The 17,540-nt window shown below is 39.8% G+C and overlaps 1 protein-coding gene across 4 annotated transcripts in view; it reads right to left on the minus strand.

Moving 5' to 3' along the window:
- Positions 1-17,540, minus strand: part of kirrel3a (kirre like nephrin family adhesion molecule 3a) — a 105,347-nt gene that overhangs the window by 8,212 nt on the left and 79,595 nt on the right. For all 4 annotated transcript variants that reach the window (XM_027158634.2, XM_027158635.2, XM_027158636.2 and 1 more), the window contains 5 exons: positions 13,472-13,577; positions 6,871-7,019; positions 6,659-6,786; positions 6,161-6,287; positions 3,299-3,399 (listed from right to left, as the gene is read on the minus strand). In XM_027158634.2, the coding sequence (XP_027014435.2) occupies positions 3,299-3,399; positions 6,161-6,287; positions 6,659-6,786; positions 6,871-7,019; positions 13,472-13,577 (611 nt within the window). The remainder of the gene's footprint in view (positions 1-3,298; positions 3,400-6,160; positions 6,288-6,658; positions 6,787-6,870; positions 7,020-13,471; positions 13,578-17,540) is intronic.

Below are 17,540 nucleotides of genomic sequence, written 5' to 3' on the forward strand. Positions count from 1 at the left end.
TGGAACGGAGATTTGGAGATTTTAGGCGTTCTCTTCTGCTATCTTGTAGATATTGCATTCTAAAGGCATTATAGAGACTATATGACGCATGAACAGTATAATAAGACATTATAGACTCTATATGAGACTCATGCATTAGGCATCAGATGTTACAGATGCTATATAAGACATATACAGCAGGTATGAAACATCATAGATACTACAGTATTTGAGGCAGATGCAGTAGGTATCAGACACTATATACAGTAAAGCATATGAAGCAGGTATGAGGCATTATAGACTGATATATATATGTAATGCAGATATCAGGCATAACAGACACCTTATACAGTATGTATTTGACATTATAGACTTTATGTGAAGCATACACAGTCAGTATGAAACATTCTAGATGCTATATGGGGCATAGAGTAAATACTTGGCACAGACAGTAGATATTCATTATAAACTACTTGAGGCACAGACAGACACTATATGAAGGTATTATAGACACTATATGAAGCATAGACACTAGATATGAGGTATTATAGACGCTATATGAAGCATAGACACTAGATATGAGGTATTATAGACGCTATATGAAGCACAGACACTAGTTATGAGGTATTATAGACACTATTTGAAGCATAGACACTAGATATAGGTATTACAAACACAATATGAAGCCCGGGCACTTGATATGAGGTATTATAGACGCTATATGAAGCCCAAGCACTAGATATGAGGTGTTATAGACACTATATGAAGGACAGACCCTAGATATGAGGTATTATAGACACTATCTGAAGCACAGACACTAAATATGAGGTATTATAGACACTATATGAAGCACAGACACTAAATATGAGGTATTATAGACACTATATGAAGCACAGACACTATATATGAGGTATTATAGACACTATACGAGTAACGGACAGAATATCTTTACTGTATATACTTAGAAGATATATTTTAATGTAAAGGTGTTAAATGGTTCATTAGATTTCACTTTCATTTCAGGCTGCTGTACAAAGCAGATACAGAACATTCCCACAATCTTCCTGCTACGCTTATAAAAGTGCTATAAACTCCCAGAGGACAACAAATAACCTAAAACCTATAGTGCACATGGAATAGGAGTGAAAGTGAGCGATTTGGTGTGTGAAGTCTCAGGAGGGCGAAAAGGCGAGGAGTTATTTTAACACCCTGTCCCCTGCAGCTACACGTTAGCACAGCTAGCCTGAACATACAGTGTAAATATATATATATATATATATAAACGCTAGCAGCAGCCACTTTCCCCTCAATATCAACACTTTTTGTTTACTTACATTAGTTTAAAAAAAAAGAAAAGAACGTAATGTATTTTTTTAGTCTTTGGATTTTCTGGTGTTCTCGATGCCCACACGCCGAACAGGCCTCGAGAGACGAAACACACATTTCCTTTAAGCCCCATTAGTCTCGGATGATAAAGTCGGCCACGCTTCGGAGCGCCGTGTGCGATATCTCCAGCCATCATCCGGCTTTATTTTGCACAAAAAAAAAAAATTAAATACAGTCTTCTTTTTTTCTGTGCAACAAACATACGGAAAGATTTAATAAAGGAGGACAAATTTATTAAGCTTTTACGTTTTTCTCTCTCTTTTTTTTTTGTTTCTTCCTGATTACTTTTGCTGTCTACGATCCAACATGGGGATCGATCGAAAGAAAAGAATGTTACCGTAGCATATAGCTTGTAGCTAGCCTTGTGTTTGTGTTTAAATTTATTTATTTATTTATTTATTTATTTATTTATTTATTTATTTATTTATTTATTTTTCATTTTTGTTAGATAGAGAGAAAAGAGATTGTGAAATTGTGTTGTTGCTTTGTATAAAACAGACAGATAGTTTGGCATTTCGGTGATATTTCAGTCCAATATTTTATTTTCCCGAAAGGCAAAATGAATAAATAAAGAAATATATTAAAATAATAATAATAATAATAATAATAATAATAATAATAATAGTAAAAACAATAACTATAATAAAACAAACAATCAAAAGATACATTTTTCCCCATCTTTTGTTTACATTCTGATAAACGGGGGATTCATCTGAGATGGAGGAATAAAGGAAAGTAAGTAAGGAAAAAAAATAATGAATAAGTAAATGAATGAAAACTTGAAACTTTCTTCTTGCAAGTGTTTTATGCTTCATTCCTTCCTCTATCTCTTTCTTTCTTCCTCACATTTCCTTCCTTCCTTCCTTCCTTCCTTCCTTCCTTCCTTTCTTTCCATCCAGAAAATAATTGTCCTTTATCTCTCACTCCATATCATCCGTACATTCCAGAAAGAACTACTGTAATTCCTTCCTTTTTTCCTCCCTCCCTTCTTTCCTACCTTTGTTACATAAAGCAAATTTTTCCTTACTTCCTAACTTCCAGGAAGATGGGGGAGTCAGTTAAGCTTTCTGTCTGTTAGTCGGTCCGTCTGTCAGCCTGTCTGTCTGTCAGTCTGTCAGTCTGTCTGTGAGTCTGTCAGTCTGTCTGTGAGTCTGTCAGTCTGTCTGTGAGTCAGTCTGTCTGTCTGTGAGTCTGTCTGTCTGTTAGTCGGTCCGTCTGTGTCTGTCTCCCTGACTGACTGAAAATATTTCTCATTCAACTCTTACTCCTTTCCTGCTTCCCATTCTTCCTTCCCTTTCCTTCACCACTTCCAGGAATAATTAATTGCTTCCTTTCTTCCTCCCTCCTTTCCTACCTTCATTACAGCAAGCATAATATTCCTGACTTCCTCTCTTCCAGAAAGTATTCCTTTCTTTCTTTCTCACTTCCAGGAAGGAGAGCGAGACGGACGGAATCAGTCAGTCAGTCTGCCTGTCTTCCTGTCTTCCTTCCGAACTGAAAATCTTTGTCCTTTGTCTCTAAGTCCCTTGCTGCCTCCCAGTCTTCCTTCATTTCCTTTCTTCCAGCAAGTATTTATCCTTCCCTTTACCACTTCCAGGAAGAATGAACAAAAACGAATGAATTCCTTCATTCCTTCCTTACAAACAAACAATACTCGTCCTTCATCCCTCCCTCCCTTTCTCCTTTCTGTCTTTCCTTCCTCTCTCCTTCTCACCCTCTATGAATTTCTCCTTCCTTCCACCTCCTTCTCTTCTGAGCTCATATCAGAGGAGGTTGTTGTTAAACACACAGTCATGTCACTCTCATGCTCTCGGTTTAATAATCACAACATGAAGGAACAGAAGCTGCTGCTCAGGAGCGCTGTCTGTTAGTGAGAGAGAGAGAGAGAGAGAGAGAGAGAGAGAGAGAGAGAGAGATGAAGAACAGCACTCACGATGCGATCCGGAGGAGGAGTGCTGCGGATGAAGCACTTGATCTGTCCTTTCTCTCCGTACAGAGCCTGCTGCGTCTGGGTGCTGGAGATAGTGGGAGGGCCTGAAAGCGGGCATGACAATCAGTCTGTGTGACACACACACACACGCACACACGCACACACACACACACACACACACACACACACACACACACACACACACACACACACACACACACACACAGCCTGCAGGAACACCTCACCTCACACCTCAGACATTCACAGCATTTATTCTCTTTATTTCTCCAGGTTGAGTGTTTAGTTAGTACATTAGAGTCATTCTGAAAAGAAATAATCAGATAAAATAAAATAAAAGTCTGACGTGTCAAATCCGTATTGTACAAAACTATCATTAAAAGATAAAAGAATATATATATATATATTTTTTTTAAAATCCATGACAAACTGACACCGGAGACTCCTTCTATAAACATTTTTATAAATCCCTCCGTACTGAAGACGTCACCGTATCAGAGATTCCGAACGATTCGTACGTTCAGAGTTGTTCACGGGCCGTTACTATAGAAACGGGTCTCATATAAATGGTTTGCTCAGGTTAGTGTTTTAAATCACAGTTTTTCCAGACGGCAACCGCCGGGCCAATGCCGGGATTTTATTTATTTATTTATTTATTTATTTATTTATTTATTTATTTATTTATTTATTTAATCCTCCCAAATGTATAAAAATGTAAATTCAGAAGTCATTATGCACCTCTGAGATCAGCAGACTTTACATTTTAATTGGATTAAAATCTGCACACACACACACACACACACACACACACACACACACACACACACGTTAGTGAGCTCCCACAGAGGCCTACTCTGCTCTGTTCGCTTGCAGAAAAAAGTGTGAAACAAATGTTCGTCCTCCTCCCCTTCTTAATTACACACGGCGGCGAAGACGGTAGGGAGCCATAAGGCCCTTTTCAGGAGCGGCGCTGCGTTCCGATTGACTCCACGCTACGGGAGCCGAACCAGATCAGACCGGGGGATCGGTGCAGTGAAGGGGCGCTATAATTAGACGGCTTTATCTACGTCGGATAACCAGACAGAGAGAGAGAGAGAAAGAGAGAGAGAGAGAGAGACATTTATTGCTTGTGAAGAGCAAACAGGAAGTCGTGTCTTTTTCTCTCCTGTACACACCGAGACACAAAATAATAACAGTCCATCCTTTTATATACATCCTGCTCTTCTTATACACAGGAAGAAAGGACGGAGGGGAAAAAAAGAGTATTAAAGGAGAGAATCCTCCAGATTTCTGAATCTGAGCCCATGCTGTCTGACTCTGCAGTGTTTCTCTTCATTCTAGGGGTTAACAGCTAAAAGACTGCAATTGATCTGCTGCTGCACTTCAGGCCACACACACACACACACACACACACACACACACACACACACACACACACACACACACACAGATTATTAAAACTCTATTTAGCTAATAAAGAGGTTATTTCTTTCCATGTGTGTGTGTGTGTGTGTGTGTGTGTGTGTGTGTGTGTGTGTGTGTGTGTGTGTGTGTGTGTGTGAATATATTGAACATACTGAAGTCTTGGTTGTGTGATAGAACAGAACCTGTGGACTGATCCGGCGACTCAAACACTACACATGGGATGCAGGGATCAGAGACCAGATGAAGAATTCATGAAGCATTAAAGCGACTTATTGGCTCGCTGAGGCAGAGTCCAGGTTATTGCCGGACCTCGAGGGCACCGGGCTTTCCGTGGCAATGGAAACCATCCCAGCTCGCATCCTGCGCCACAAGCCTTTTCCTTCTGATTGAATAAGCAGAGCCGTACCGTATGTGACGCTCGAATAAGCGTAAAACCTGCCCTTAAGCAAAGCGGCAACAAAACAATGGTTTTTATTACTTTTTTTTTCCTGCACCGGTAGAATTTCCATCACCGGCGCCATCATCAGGCAGAGGTTTTACGACCGCGTGTGAAACCGGGTCAGGAATAAACGGAATAATCCATACTTTCTGATCGATCGCTCTGTCATCCTCGGGGCATGTCGCACGACTCCGTAAGGATTTTACTTATCGTTTATTGATTACTTCAAAGGAAGGATGGGATTCTGGGCAGACTCCTGAGATCGGAGCGGAGGTGTCGGCCGGTGGGTTTTTCTGTGAAAACATCATACTGCTGTATGTGCAAACGTCAGTGTGGAGACAAGGCCAGTTTCTCATCCAAAATCCCATTTTAATTCAGTTTATAATAACAATCTAAATTCTAATTCACATTCTAGTTCACATTTCTATCCATATTGTAGTTCCAGTTTTAATCCTAATTCAAATTCAAATTCAAAATCCAGTGCAAATTCAAATTCAAATTTCAATTCCAATCCGAATTCGAATCCCGAATTCGATTTTAATTCGATTCTGGAATTAAAATTCTAGTTAAATTCCACAGTCTAATTGGAATTCTACACGCACTTCCATCCACACAGCACGACACGCAGTAAGATGTTTTTCGTCACTCTGTCATAAAACTGTCATAAAATTAGAAAGAATTTTAAAAAATTTAAATAAAGTTACGCTAATAATTATAGAATTTTGTAATTTATTAAACCGTCCACGATCTCCAGTGTCTCTGTGAGTTTTTCGCCGTGAGAATGTCTTCAGTTCAGAGGAGTTTACACTCTCTTTGTCACATCAGAAATTAGAAGAATAAAAGCCATCAGGGTGTCAAAAAAACTCTAAACCTGTCAGAGCTGCTGTAAGAATCGCATCTCCATCTCCCGACCAATCAGAATGCAGAATTCAGAACACAGCGCACTTAAGCAGCGTTGAACTTGCTTTATGGAACTGATTTACCGTTGACGGTCAGAATCACCACCTTCTCGCCGACTCCGACTCGAGGAACCACGGCCCGGCAGACGTATTTCCCAGCGTCCTCCTGTTTAACTGCCCTCAACGTCAGCGTGTTCTCGTTGCTAAGCACCTGCGCGGAAAATCGTCACGTTATAAGCCTGACACTTTTAACACGTCTCTCTCATCAGTGTCGTAATTCGTTAGGAATTAAAAAAACGTGCACATGCTCCGAGGTCCGTAAATAGACCGCGCGGGATGCGCTAACATATGGCACACATGCTGCTGAAACTGTGATTGTAAGGAGTAAGTGATTATACTGAACATGTTGGGGGGTGGGAGGTGGGGGGGGGGTGGTCGTGTTGATTGCGCATTTGCGATTGCACCGTATTTTCTAAAACTTGTTAATTACCGTTTTAAGAAGAGTTACGGCACCTATTTATAACGGCGCCGGAGTTTAATTAAGCTTAATTGTTTCATTATGTGGTGATGGAGTGAGCGTACCACGCCGTGGCCGCGTTTCATCCACACGATGGTGAGCGAGGGATTTCCCATCCAGGCGCAGTTAAAGACGGCGTCCGAGCCCAAATCCACCTGCAGAGACTGGGGTTCGGATGCCAGACGAGGCCCGACTGTACACAGCAACGAGTCACGTCAGTTATTAAGCATGTTAAGCGTGTCTAACGGCTAAGCTCGTTAAGCTCGCGGTGACTCACAGTAGACGTCGACGTTGCGGCTGATGTTGGTGCTCCCGAGCGCGTTAGTGACCTCACAGGAAACCGGTTCGTTGAAAAACGAGTGATCCACGGCCACCTCGTACGTCTCTCCCACGGCGTCCCGGATCACTGCGCCACCTTTAGCCCATCTGTTGTGAAGAAAAAAAAAACTCTTAAGTACACATCAAAGACGCTAGCTGTGCCCCCCCCCCAATCAGATCCAAATGTCTGATGTACATATCTTCACGTTTTTTTCCCACTATTTTTGCACATTTTCGTTTTCTCCTCGTCAACAAAGCACAGGGAGAATAATTTAGCAGCCATTATGAGATTCTTCTGCACCGGCACTGCTATTCTCTCTCTCTCTCTTTCTCTCTCTCTCTCTCTCTCTCTCTCTCTCACACACACACACACACACACACAAAACACTGAAGAAACGAAACCAAACGCAAAAAATAAGGAAATACATCTAGTGGGGTCTTTGTTGAAGCAGAAAGAGATTTCAGCAGGACGTCAGGACGTGCGAGTCTAACGGCTCATATTTCAGAATCAAAATCACAATCAGAACACTTTATTAATCTCCGGGGGAAAACCGGGCAAAAAAGAAAAAACAATTCTGTCCCCGGACCAATTTTCTCCCTAACGGTATGACAGCCGGTGAATGAGACGAGTCTGTTAAAGCTCCAGCGATTTTACAATCTGCTGCTCCTGCTGTATGACATGGACATGGAACACAATCACACCATGATGTCAAACAAAAAAAATAAAAAATCCCCCAAAAAATCAAACGTATCGTCTAGTACGTTTCCTTGCGCCCCCTGTAGGATTACATGCAAAATGTGCAAAAAAAAAACCTTCTTCCGGTGTGTTAACGAATTCATCTCCAGATATCAGAAAGACCCGAATAACGAGCTGTCGATCAACTGTGACTAAACTGAAAGAAAATACCGAACATTTAAAACCGCCACAGATTTGCATATACATTAAAAATTAGCATCGAACAAAAACGAAGCTCAGGCATGAAGTACAACCTTCATTCCCAGATCAAAAGGAGCGACGGTTTGTTTTCTTCAGATCTTCTTAGCAAGAATTTAATTTCCTCTTTAAGATATCTGCGTGAGGCTTTTTCGAACGGTGCTAACACACACACACACAAACACACACACACACACACACACACACACACACACACAAAAAAAGAAACTAAACAAATGTCAGAAACGGATTACACGCGCCTTTGACATTTTAAACGCACTGCCACTTTTCTTTTAATCAAATCCGACTCGGTGTTACAGAACACAGGCAACACAAGAGGCTCAAATCCCGACCGAGTACCAACTACACATGTAGGCTACGTTTCTGCGTCTGCTAACGCACGAGGCGTCGTTCTGGGAAGTAAACATGGTTTCCTTGTCGGAACGAAAGCATCTTCAAACTAGTCTTCAGTACAGAAGAAAAGAAATGATTGTGTTCGGGAAAAGACTGACGCTAACCCATTGCTTAATTTCTGCCACTTTATCTCCCCGAGGCTCCGCGTGCCAAAATAAGCCCTCAGACGAGGTGAGGCGAGGCGACACCGAAGCGAGGCGCTTCTGAGGTGAGAAACGATGAAACGAGGGACAGGAAATTTCACCAGATTTTGTCTCATTTACACGTTTACGCTGCACCATAAAAATACACCTATGTAATATAAAGTGCTGCAAGAACAGATGCAGCGAGACAGCGATGCAAATTCTAGGCATTTTTAACCTTTATTTATTTATTTTTTTAAATCTATATTTTAGATTTAGTATGGAGCCAAACATTTGTCTAAATAAAAATAAAAAAAGATTCAAAAATGATTATAATAAATCATAAAAAAAATGTAAACTATTGTTTAAAATTCGTTAATAAAATACTTCCTCTGTATTTGATTATATTCAGTATTTTATTCATTTTTATTCATTTTTCTATTGTGATTTTTTTTTAAATGACAATAATATTTTCATCTAACTTTTATGAAATATATTAAATTATATTAAAATATTATAAAGTATATAATGAAGTATTTGAAAAGTATGAATTGCTATTATTATTATTATTATTATTATTATTATTATTATTATTATTATTATTATTGTGTTTAAATAGGAACTATTTCTCCTTAACGGAGCGAGTCATGTGACCAAGCGTCGTTCCCACATTTCCCCCAGTGCCCTGTTAGAACCTGAGCTCGTTTATCTTCTCCATTTGCTTCAGATTCTGTCTTTTGTTCCTGTGGATTGAATCCGGTGCATTGTTAGGAGACAGCTTTCATTTTCCTGCTGAGATTGAGGGAGAGGTTAAAGCTTTCGGCCTCTACGTTCTGTGCTGGAGAGAAAGAACGTCTGAGCAATTTATACCGATTACACACACAGCTGAGCAGCTTGTCTGTCTCTCTGTCTGTCTGTCTGTCTGTCTGTCTCCCTGTCTGTCTGTCTGTCTCCCTGTCTGTCTGTCTGTCTGTCTGTCTCCCTGTCTGTCTGTCTGTCTCCCTGTCTGTCTGTCTGTCTCCCTGTCTGTCTCCCTGCCTGTCTGTCTGTCTCTATCTGTCTGTCTCCCTGTCTCCCTCCCTGTCTGTCTGTCTCCCTGTCTGTCTGTCTCCCTGTCTGTCTGTCTCCCTGTCTGTCTGTCTGTCTCCCTGTCTGTCTCATTGTCTGTCTGTCTCCCTGTCTGCCTGTCTCCCTGCCTGTCTGTTTGTCTGTCTCCCTGTCTGTCTCCCTGTCTGTCTCCCTGTCTGTCTCATTGTCTGTCTGTCTCCCTGTCTGTCTGTTTGTCTGTCTGTCTGTCTGTCTCCCTTTCTGTCTGTCTCCCTGTCTGCCTGTCTGTCTGTCTGTGGTACTCCCTCTCTCTATGTCTGACTGTTTGTGTCTGCGTTACTCTCTCTCTATGTCCATCTGTCTGTCTCTCTGTCTGTCTCGCTATGTCTTTGTCTGCATGTCTTTCTCACCTATCTATGTCTCTGCCTGCCTGTCTTTCTCTCTATCTATGTCTCTGTCTGGCCGTCTCTCTCTATCTTTGTCTCTGTCTGTCTCTGACTGTCTTTCTTTCTCTCTGTCTGTCTCTCTTTCTCCATGTCTGTCTGTCTCTCTGTCTGTTTCACATCTCTGTCTTTTGTCAGTCTGTCTGACTTTTGTTCTCTCTCTCTGTCTCTCTTTATGCCTCTATCTGCCTGTCTCTCTTTCTGTCTGTCTCTTTCTTTATGTCTCTGTCTCCCTGTCTGTCTATCTTTTTCTCCGTTTGCCGTTCTCTCTGCCTGTCTGTCTCTCTCTCTCTCTGTGTCTGTCTATCTGTCACTCTGAGACTAACGCACACATCCTCCACTGGAACTAAAACCTCGTACAAACCCGAGCATCAGTGCATCGACGCTAAAGCGCTGTTAGCAAACCAGCATTGTTTCCTATAATCACGCTAACGCATCGCTAATCTCCATAAACACTGGCTCTGAAAGGCGTGACGCCGCTGCACGCGATTCAAACCCCTTCAAATATTTATGTAAGCAAAAACGTGCATGAATATCACATCGGTTAGTGAAGGAAATCTTTCCTCCATCCTTGTTTTTCCTTTTCCGCTCTCTAATCCCTTTGTGCACGCGACGTCCCAGAAGCGTTTCACCCGCCATCAATAATTTATTTTGTCTCACTGCCGTAATTAAATGGAGGGAGTCGGTTTATTATATTAATAAAGCCGTGTTTAAGCAGGATGTGAATTATTCCGGGGACGAGGGAGTTGAAGGACGGATACTGGATGTCACATGGGTTCTGTGCTGCGTGACACGTCATCCACTTATCCTTCCTTCCATCCATGACTTCATTTCCAACCATAACTCTTTCTTACAGATTATATTATTAAACAAGACGAAACAGAGTCTCAGACTGATGGGATTCTCGGTGCGTGACGGGGTGAAGCAGTATCCATGGATCCGTTGACAGAGACGTCAGTGTACTTCAGTAAGTCTGGATAAAATCGTCTGTCCGATGCCATAAATGTAAATGTAAGGAAGCTACTTAATTAAAATGATTTCAGACGTCTGACCTTGCTGTGACTTTTGCCTGTTTGGCTCAAGGATAATTCCAGTTAATAAATACCCCAAACATTCATATCGTCAGAACCGTCTCAAACAGATCCGTGAACAAACCACTTTTGAGGCAAATTCTCTTTAAATATATTACAAAAACGGGCCACCAGACATCCTCTAATGATTTGGTGCTATATTCTTTAGAGTTCTTTTGGTCAGAATTGATTTAGAGACTGAATGTAAAGGGCTGATGAGTCAGAATGATTAGGCAAATCGTGTGGGAAGTAGAAAAGAAATAAAACAAGTGGAGGAAAACCCCCCCCCAGAAAAGATATACAACAAATAAGAAAGAAATAAAACAATTGTGGGAAAAACAGGAAGGAAATAAAACAATTGTGGAAAAAACAGGAAGGAAGTAAAACAATTGTGGAAAAAACAGGAAGGAAATAAAATAATTGTGGAAAAAACAGGAAGGAAATAAAACAATTGTGGAAAAAACAGGAAGGAAATAAAACAATTGTGGAAAAAACAGGAAGGAAGTAAAACAATTGTGGAAAAAACAGGAAGGAAATAAAATAATTGTGGAAAAAACAGGAAGGAAATAAAACAATTGTGGAAAAAACAGGAAGGAAATAAAACAATTGTGGAAAAAACAGGAAGGAAATAAATCAATTGTGGAAAAAACAGGAAACAAATGAAACAATTGTGGAAAAACAAAAGAAACAGGAAGAAAATGGGGTGAAAAACATACAGGGAGGAAATAAAACGGAAGGGAAATAAAAGAATCAGGACAGAAATAAAACACGTGGGGGGGTAGAGAGGAAATAAAACAAGTGTGGAAAATGTAAAAAAAATAACTAAAATAACAGGAAGGAAATAAATGAGGTGGGAAGGATACAAAACAAATAGGGAAAATGTGTAAAAAAACAGGAAGGAAATAAAACAATTGTGGAAAAAACAGGAAGGAAATAAAACAATTGTGGAAAAAACAGGAAGGAAATAAAACAAGTGAAAAAACAAAAGAAACAGGAAGAAAATGTGGGTGAAAAACATACAGGGAGGAAATAAATCGGAAGGGAAATAAAAGAATCGGGACAGAAATAAAACACGTGGGGAGGAGGGGCAGAAAGGAAATAAAACAAGTGTGGAAAATGTAAAAAAAAAAAAAAATAACAGGAAGGAAATAAATGAGGTGGGAAGGATACAAAACAAATAAGGAAAATGTGTAAAAAAAACATGAAGGAAATAAAACAAGTGTGGGGAAAAAACGGGAAGGAAATAAAATAAATGGAACAAAAATAAAATGAGTAGGAAAGAAATCAGACAAACAGGCAGGGAATAAGAACATGGAATAAAAGAGTAAGATCTATGATTAATGTTGGAGGTTTATGACGACTGGCTATTGATCGAGAATGGAAACGTCCACAACTCGTGTGTTTAGTGCTAATTTATCAGCTCATCTCACTTTTATGCCGTTTCTCAAAAAAAACCTCGAAGATCGACATGGATTTTTTTAGGGTACCTTTACAAAAACCCCCTGAAGTTAGCCAGATCGATAAAGCGTACAGATCTCATTTCCCTGAGGTTGTGTTATTTTAGCTTTTGTTGCTTTATCAAAGTAAAGACATGAAATTATTTCCAACAGGCTGATTTATTGTTAGGAAATATATCCAGATTTCACCATGTAATCTGAGAGTTTTCCTTTCATTAAAGAAAGAAATTCTCTAATGTTTAATTTAACAACATTAGCCTTGGAGATGAAGCATCGTACAGTAATTCAGGTCTAGTAACGTTTTTATCGCTATCTGACAATAAAAAGGTGAAAAAATCGAAGCCATTGGTCACGTTCACACTGCAAGTCTTAACGCTCAATTCGGATATTTTGCTCAGATCTGAAATTTTTGTTTGGCTGTTCACATTACCTTTTAAAATGTGACCTATATCAGATACCAGTGTGAACAGTTTGTGGTTTCGAACTGACCCGCATGCGCAAACGAACGATAACAATGACGTCACACGCGGCACGCCGTTGCGCTAAAAAGTTGGCGAGGTTATGGAGGAAGTAATGTGATGAATTCAATGCAAACACTATGAGCTGGTTCACGTAACCACTTTATATAACACTCTTAACACACACACACACACACACACACACACACACACACACACACACACACACACACACACGTTACCAGTCACGTTTGTCACGTTTTCGGCCGCGAAAAAAAAAAAGTTTTCACCGGCGCAAAAAAAAACAACATAAAAATAAAAAAGGGCACAAACGTGACTGGTAACGTGTGTGTGTGTTAAGCAAAAAAAGTCTTCGGCATAATTGTGACGAATGTCGATGTAAAAGTCGTATCAAATCCACCTTTGTTCACAATGCGGTCACATTGGAAAAAATCAGAAGTGGTCCAGATCTGATCTGATCTGGGCCAGAGTTGAGTGTTCACACTACTCCTGAAGAAGTCTGACCTGGTCACTTGACCTCAAAAAAATCGGATTTGGGCCACTTTTACCTGCAGTGTGAACGGGGCCATTGAGAGAAGTTTGGTACATTCTCACCTGTACTGAGTGACAGGTGGGTTGGCTTTGGCTGAGCAATGAAACTTGACCGGATTTCCTTCCAGAACCGGCTGCGGCTCAACAGAGAGGTTCACCAGAGGAAGATCTGCAATAGACAGGGGAAATAGTCAGATTTAAAAGCACACACAAACACACACACACACACACACACACACACACACACACACACACACACACACACACACACACACACACACACAAACTAAGTGTGTGTGTGTGTGTAACAGTGAGCCCTGCGCTGCTAAGTCGGCGCTCGCTAATGAAACATTAATCAGAAATGTTCTTCACGGATAAAAGAAAAGCCCAAAACAAATGATGCAAAACAAACTGCAAAAAAAAAAAAAAGGAAATCATTTTATCAAATGCCGAATAAAAAAGGCTTGATAATAAATATTCCATTTAACGCAAGCGACTCTGCATTATGATTAGTGTGACTTGTGGCCCGCCTGCTAATTGCTGAATTAGAATTGGAAACGTTTTTTTAAGCGCTCGTGATTAAAGAGAGTGCCTTCCGAAAGTAACACAGCGATTATGCGAAACGTCGTCCGAGTTTACGTAAAGCCGGGAAGAGTTTTAGTAGCCGGGCTTTTTAATTGATGTGTTCTTTCATTCGCTTTCGGGGACAAATAAAGCAGACAATGCGCTAATTAGAGTCATTTTGGACTCGGATTGTGTAAAACTGAGACGAGAGAGAGAGAGAATGAGAAAGAGAGAGAAAGAGAGAGAGAGAGAGAGAGAGAGAGAGAGAGAGAGAGAGATGCGTCTCTGTAACGTTCATATCAAATGTCAACGACAGAAGTGTTATAATGCACCTGAGGAAAATTGTACGCTAATTAGCAAAGCGTTCGTGGGCATAAATTTATTTTATACACGTTGACGTGATGCGGAAAAAGTCGATCGTTCTGAAATGTTCCGTTCGTATTACATCACAGCAACCTGAGCAAAATTTCAGTTCCTGTTCAAGTAAAAGCGTAAACGTGTCATTTGCAGACTTAATCTTCTGCCCAATCAGAATCCAGAATCGTGGTATAATAAGTTTTATCTATTTTACTTTATTTTGCTAAAGATTGCTAAAGAAAAATAATCCAATGTTCAAAATGATTGGCAAAGGCTCGGTGTTTGACTGAAGGTATTTCGGGTAAAATAAAAAAGAGAGAATATCATTTGCCGTGAAACGAATGAGACGAAACACACGTTTTACAGCGTCTTAACATGCTAATGGCAGGGGAGGCTTTTAAAATGACCTCCAACGGTCATAATACGGTGTTCTTCGGGTGAATAGGAATCCACAAATTGATTAAAATGTGTTTTTGTGTTGTTTAAAGCATCGAAATGGGTTTGTGTTGTGACGTAAGAGGAAAGAAGAGACAAATGGAGTGTGAACTTTACCCTGAAAGCTTCTGTAATCATTAAAGAAAATGAATGTGCTGAGTCATTTTCATCTACGACCAGAACCGTGAATTTACATGTTCAACCAGCACCATCCATCATTTATATCTTCAACCAGCACCATCCATCATTTATATCTTCAACCAGAGCAACTCATCATTTACCTTTTCAACTAGAGCAATCTGTAATTTGCATCTTCAACCAACGTGATCCATCATTTATATCTTCAACATGCACCATCCATCATTTATATCTTCAACAAGCCCCATCCATCATTTATATCTTTAACCAGCGCCATCTGTAATTTACATCTTCAACCCGCTCCAGCCATCATTTATATCTTCAACCAGCGCCATCCGTAATTTACATCTTCAACCAGCGCCATCCGTAATTTACATCTTCAACCAGCGCCATCCATAATTTACATCTTCAACCAGCGCCATCCGTAATTTACATCTTCAACCAGCGCCATCCGTAATTTACATCTTCAACCATCGCCATCCGTAATTTACATCTTCAACAAGCCCCATCCGTAAATTACATCTTCAACCAGCGCCATCCGTAATTTACATCTTCAACCAGCAGCATCCGTAATTTACATCTTCAACCAGCGCCATCCATAATTTACATCTTCAACCAGCGCCATCCGTAATTTACATCTTCAACCAGCTCCATCCGTAATGTACATCTTCAACCAGCAGCATCCGTAATTTACATCTTCAACCAGCGCCATCCATAATTTACATCTTCAACCAGCGCCATCCGTAATTTACATCTTCAACCAGCGCCATCCATAATTTACATCTTCAACCAGCGCCATCCGTAATTTACATCTTCAACCAGCGCCATCCGTAATTTACATCTTCAACCAGTGCAAAGTGCCACTTTCCTTTTCAACTAGCGTGATGTCTCATTTACATCATTTACACCTACAACCAGTGGCATCTGCAATTTACATCATCAACCAGCGCTTTCTAACAAGTTAACGATAAAGTTTTTCTTCAGTCAGTTTAATGTTTTGATTAGAACATTTCACGCATGTTTTATTTCAGTTTCCATCTCACAACGACCTTATTACCAAACACCATGACAGTTGCCGACACATAACATACAACATCTTTTAATTTTCACCTGTAAACAGATAAAAATCCACCCTGAGCACTTTGTCCCAAATATACAGTAGGCATCTGAAAGTTCTGCTTGGGTTTCTATAGCGATCAGAACGACGTCTCTAACATCCGAATGCCGCGTTCCGATCTACTTAAAGCATTTTTCCTGAAAGCGAATCGGACACATCTCACATCCCCGTCTCTCGAAGGTCTGAAAGTGATTGAAATCAACAGCCTATAAAAACACTCCGAGTCCTCATTAACACTCGGGTCACGTCGGAGAGAAAAGACGTTTTGTACCTGAGACAGATGTTTCATTCATAATGCTTTGTAGTAATGACGAGGTTTAGGATTGGAAAAGACAGCTGTTGAACAACAGAGCACACAAATACTGCTGTGGTTTGGGGAAATAAATAAAATAAAATTTTAAACTCAAAAAATTTTAAACTCAATAGTTCATTAATAACTCAGTTACTATCAACGCTGTTATTGATTCGTTTCCTATAAAAGCTCAAGAGTGTTTTATTCCGTATATGTTTCAATTTTTTTCGCACAAAAATCGATCCCTAATCTAGAAACAGTTACAATTCCAACATTTTTAGTTTTCTTTTCCTTTTATTTTTTATTCATATTCCGTGTATTCCTGAATCCATTTATTCTTTTCTGAGGCATCACAGAGTTCAAGAAAACTTTTTAGAATATTTATTCTATTTTTAATCATTACACGTCTTCATGCTTTGTATCGAATCGTTTCCGTTTTTTTTTTTTTTTACAAAATTCTTAATTTTCGTTCGTTTTCATGTCCGTTAAATTTTTCTGTTCGTGTTTAAAGTTTTTAGCAAACCATAATGAAACAAGTTACGCTTTATATTTTATATTAGGTCAAAATTTTATAAATGTTATAAAAATACTAGAGGAAAAAAAAATATATTTTGTTGTAGTAAAAATTCAATATAAAGATATAATATATATAAAGATATAAATGATGGATGGCATTGGTTGAAGATGTAAAGGAAACAAGAATTATTATAATATATATTTTTGGGGGTAAGGAGCTCTGGAGGAAACAGTCTAGAGCATTCGTGCGAGTTTAATAAATCACTTCGTGTCACTTTTTCCCTTGAAACCGAACCAGAGCGTCCTCAGAGAGGAGAAAGCTCACATCTACTACATGCCTGCTTCACATCTGCATCCGAACATTAATTATTCCTCAGTGGAGCATATACGATTTAGTTTTTTTTTCCCCCCCTACGCCGCTCTTATTTACAGTGCAATTACTGGAAGTGGTGCTGGGTATCAGACGAACCCGTGACCCTGATGATGAAGAGCTGGGACGGAGGGAATGAAACAACTCCAGCAGGGCAGAGGTCAATTTTTCTGTAATGGAGATATCAGTGCTTGCGGCACACACTGCCTTTTCGACTTCAGTGTCGAACCTTCGCTTGGCATCGCTCGAGCTCGAGAACACAGAAAAATAAAATAAAAACAAAGGACAGAATCTACTTATATTATGCATATGAGAAATCTCTTTTCACTTAAACAGCGAAAAG

The sequence above is a fragment of the Tachysurus fulvidraco genome, chromosome 20, assembly GCF_022655615.1.
Source record: "Tachysurus fulvidraco isolate hzauxx_2018 chromosome 20, HZAU_PFXX_2.0, whole genome shotgun sequence".
NCBI lineage: Eukaryota > Metazoa > Chordata > Actinopteri > Siluriformes > Bagridae > Tachysurus > Tachysurus fulvidraco.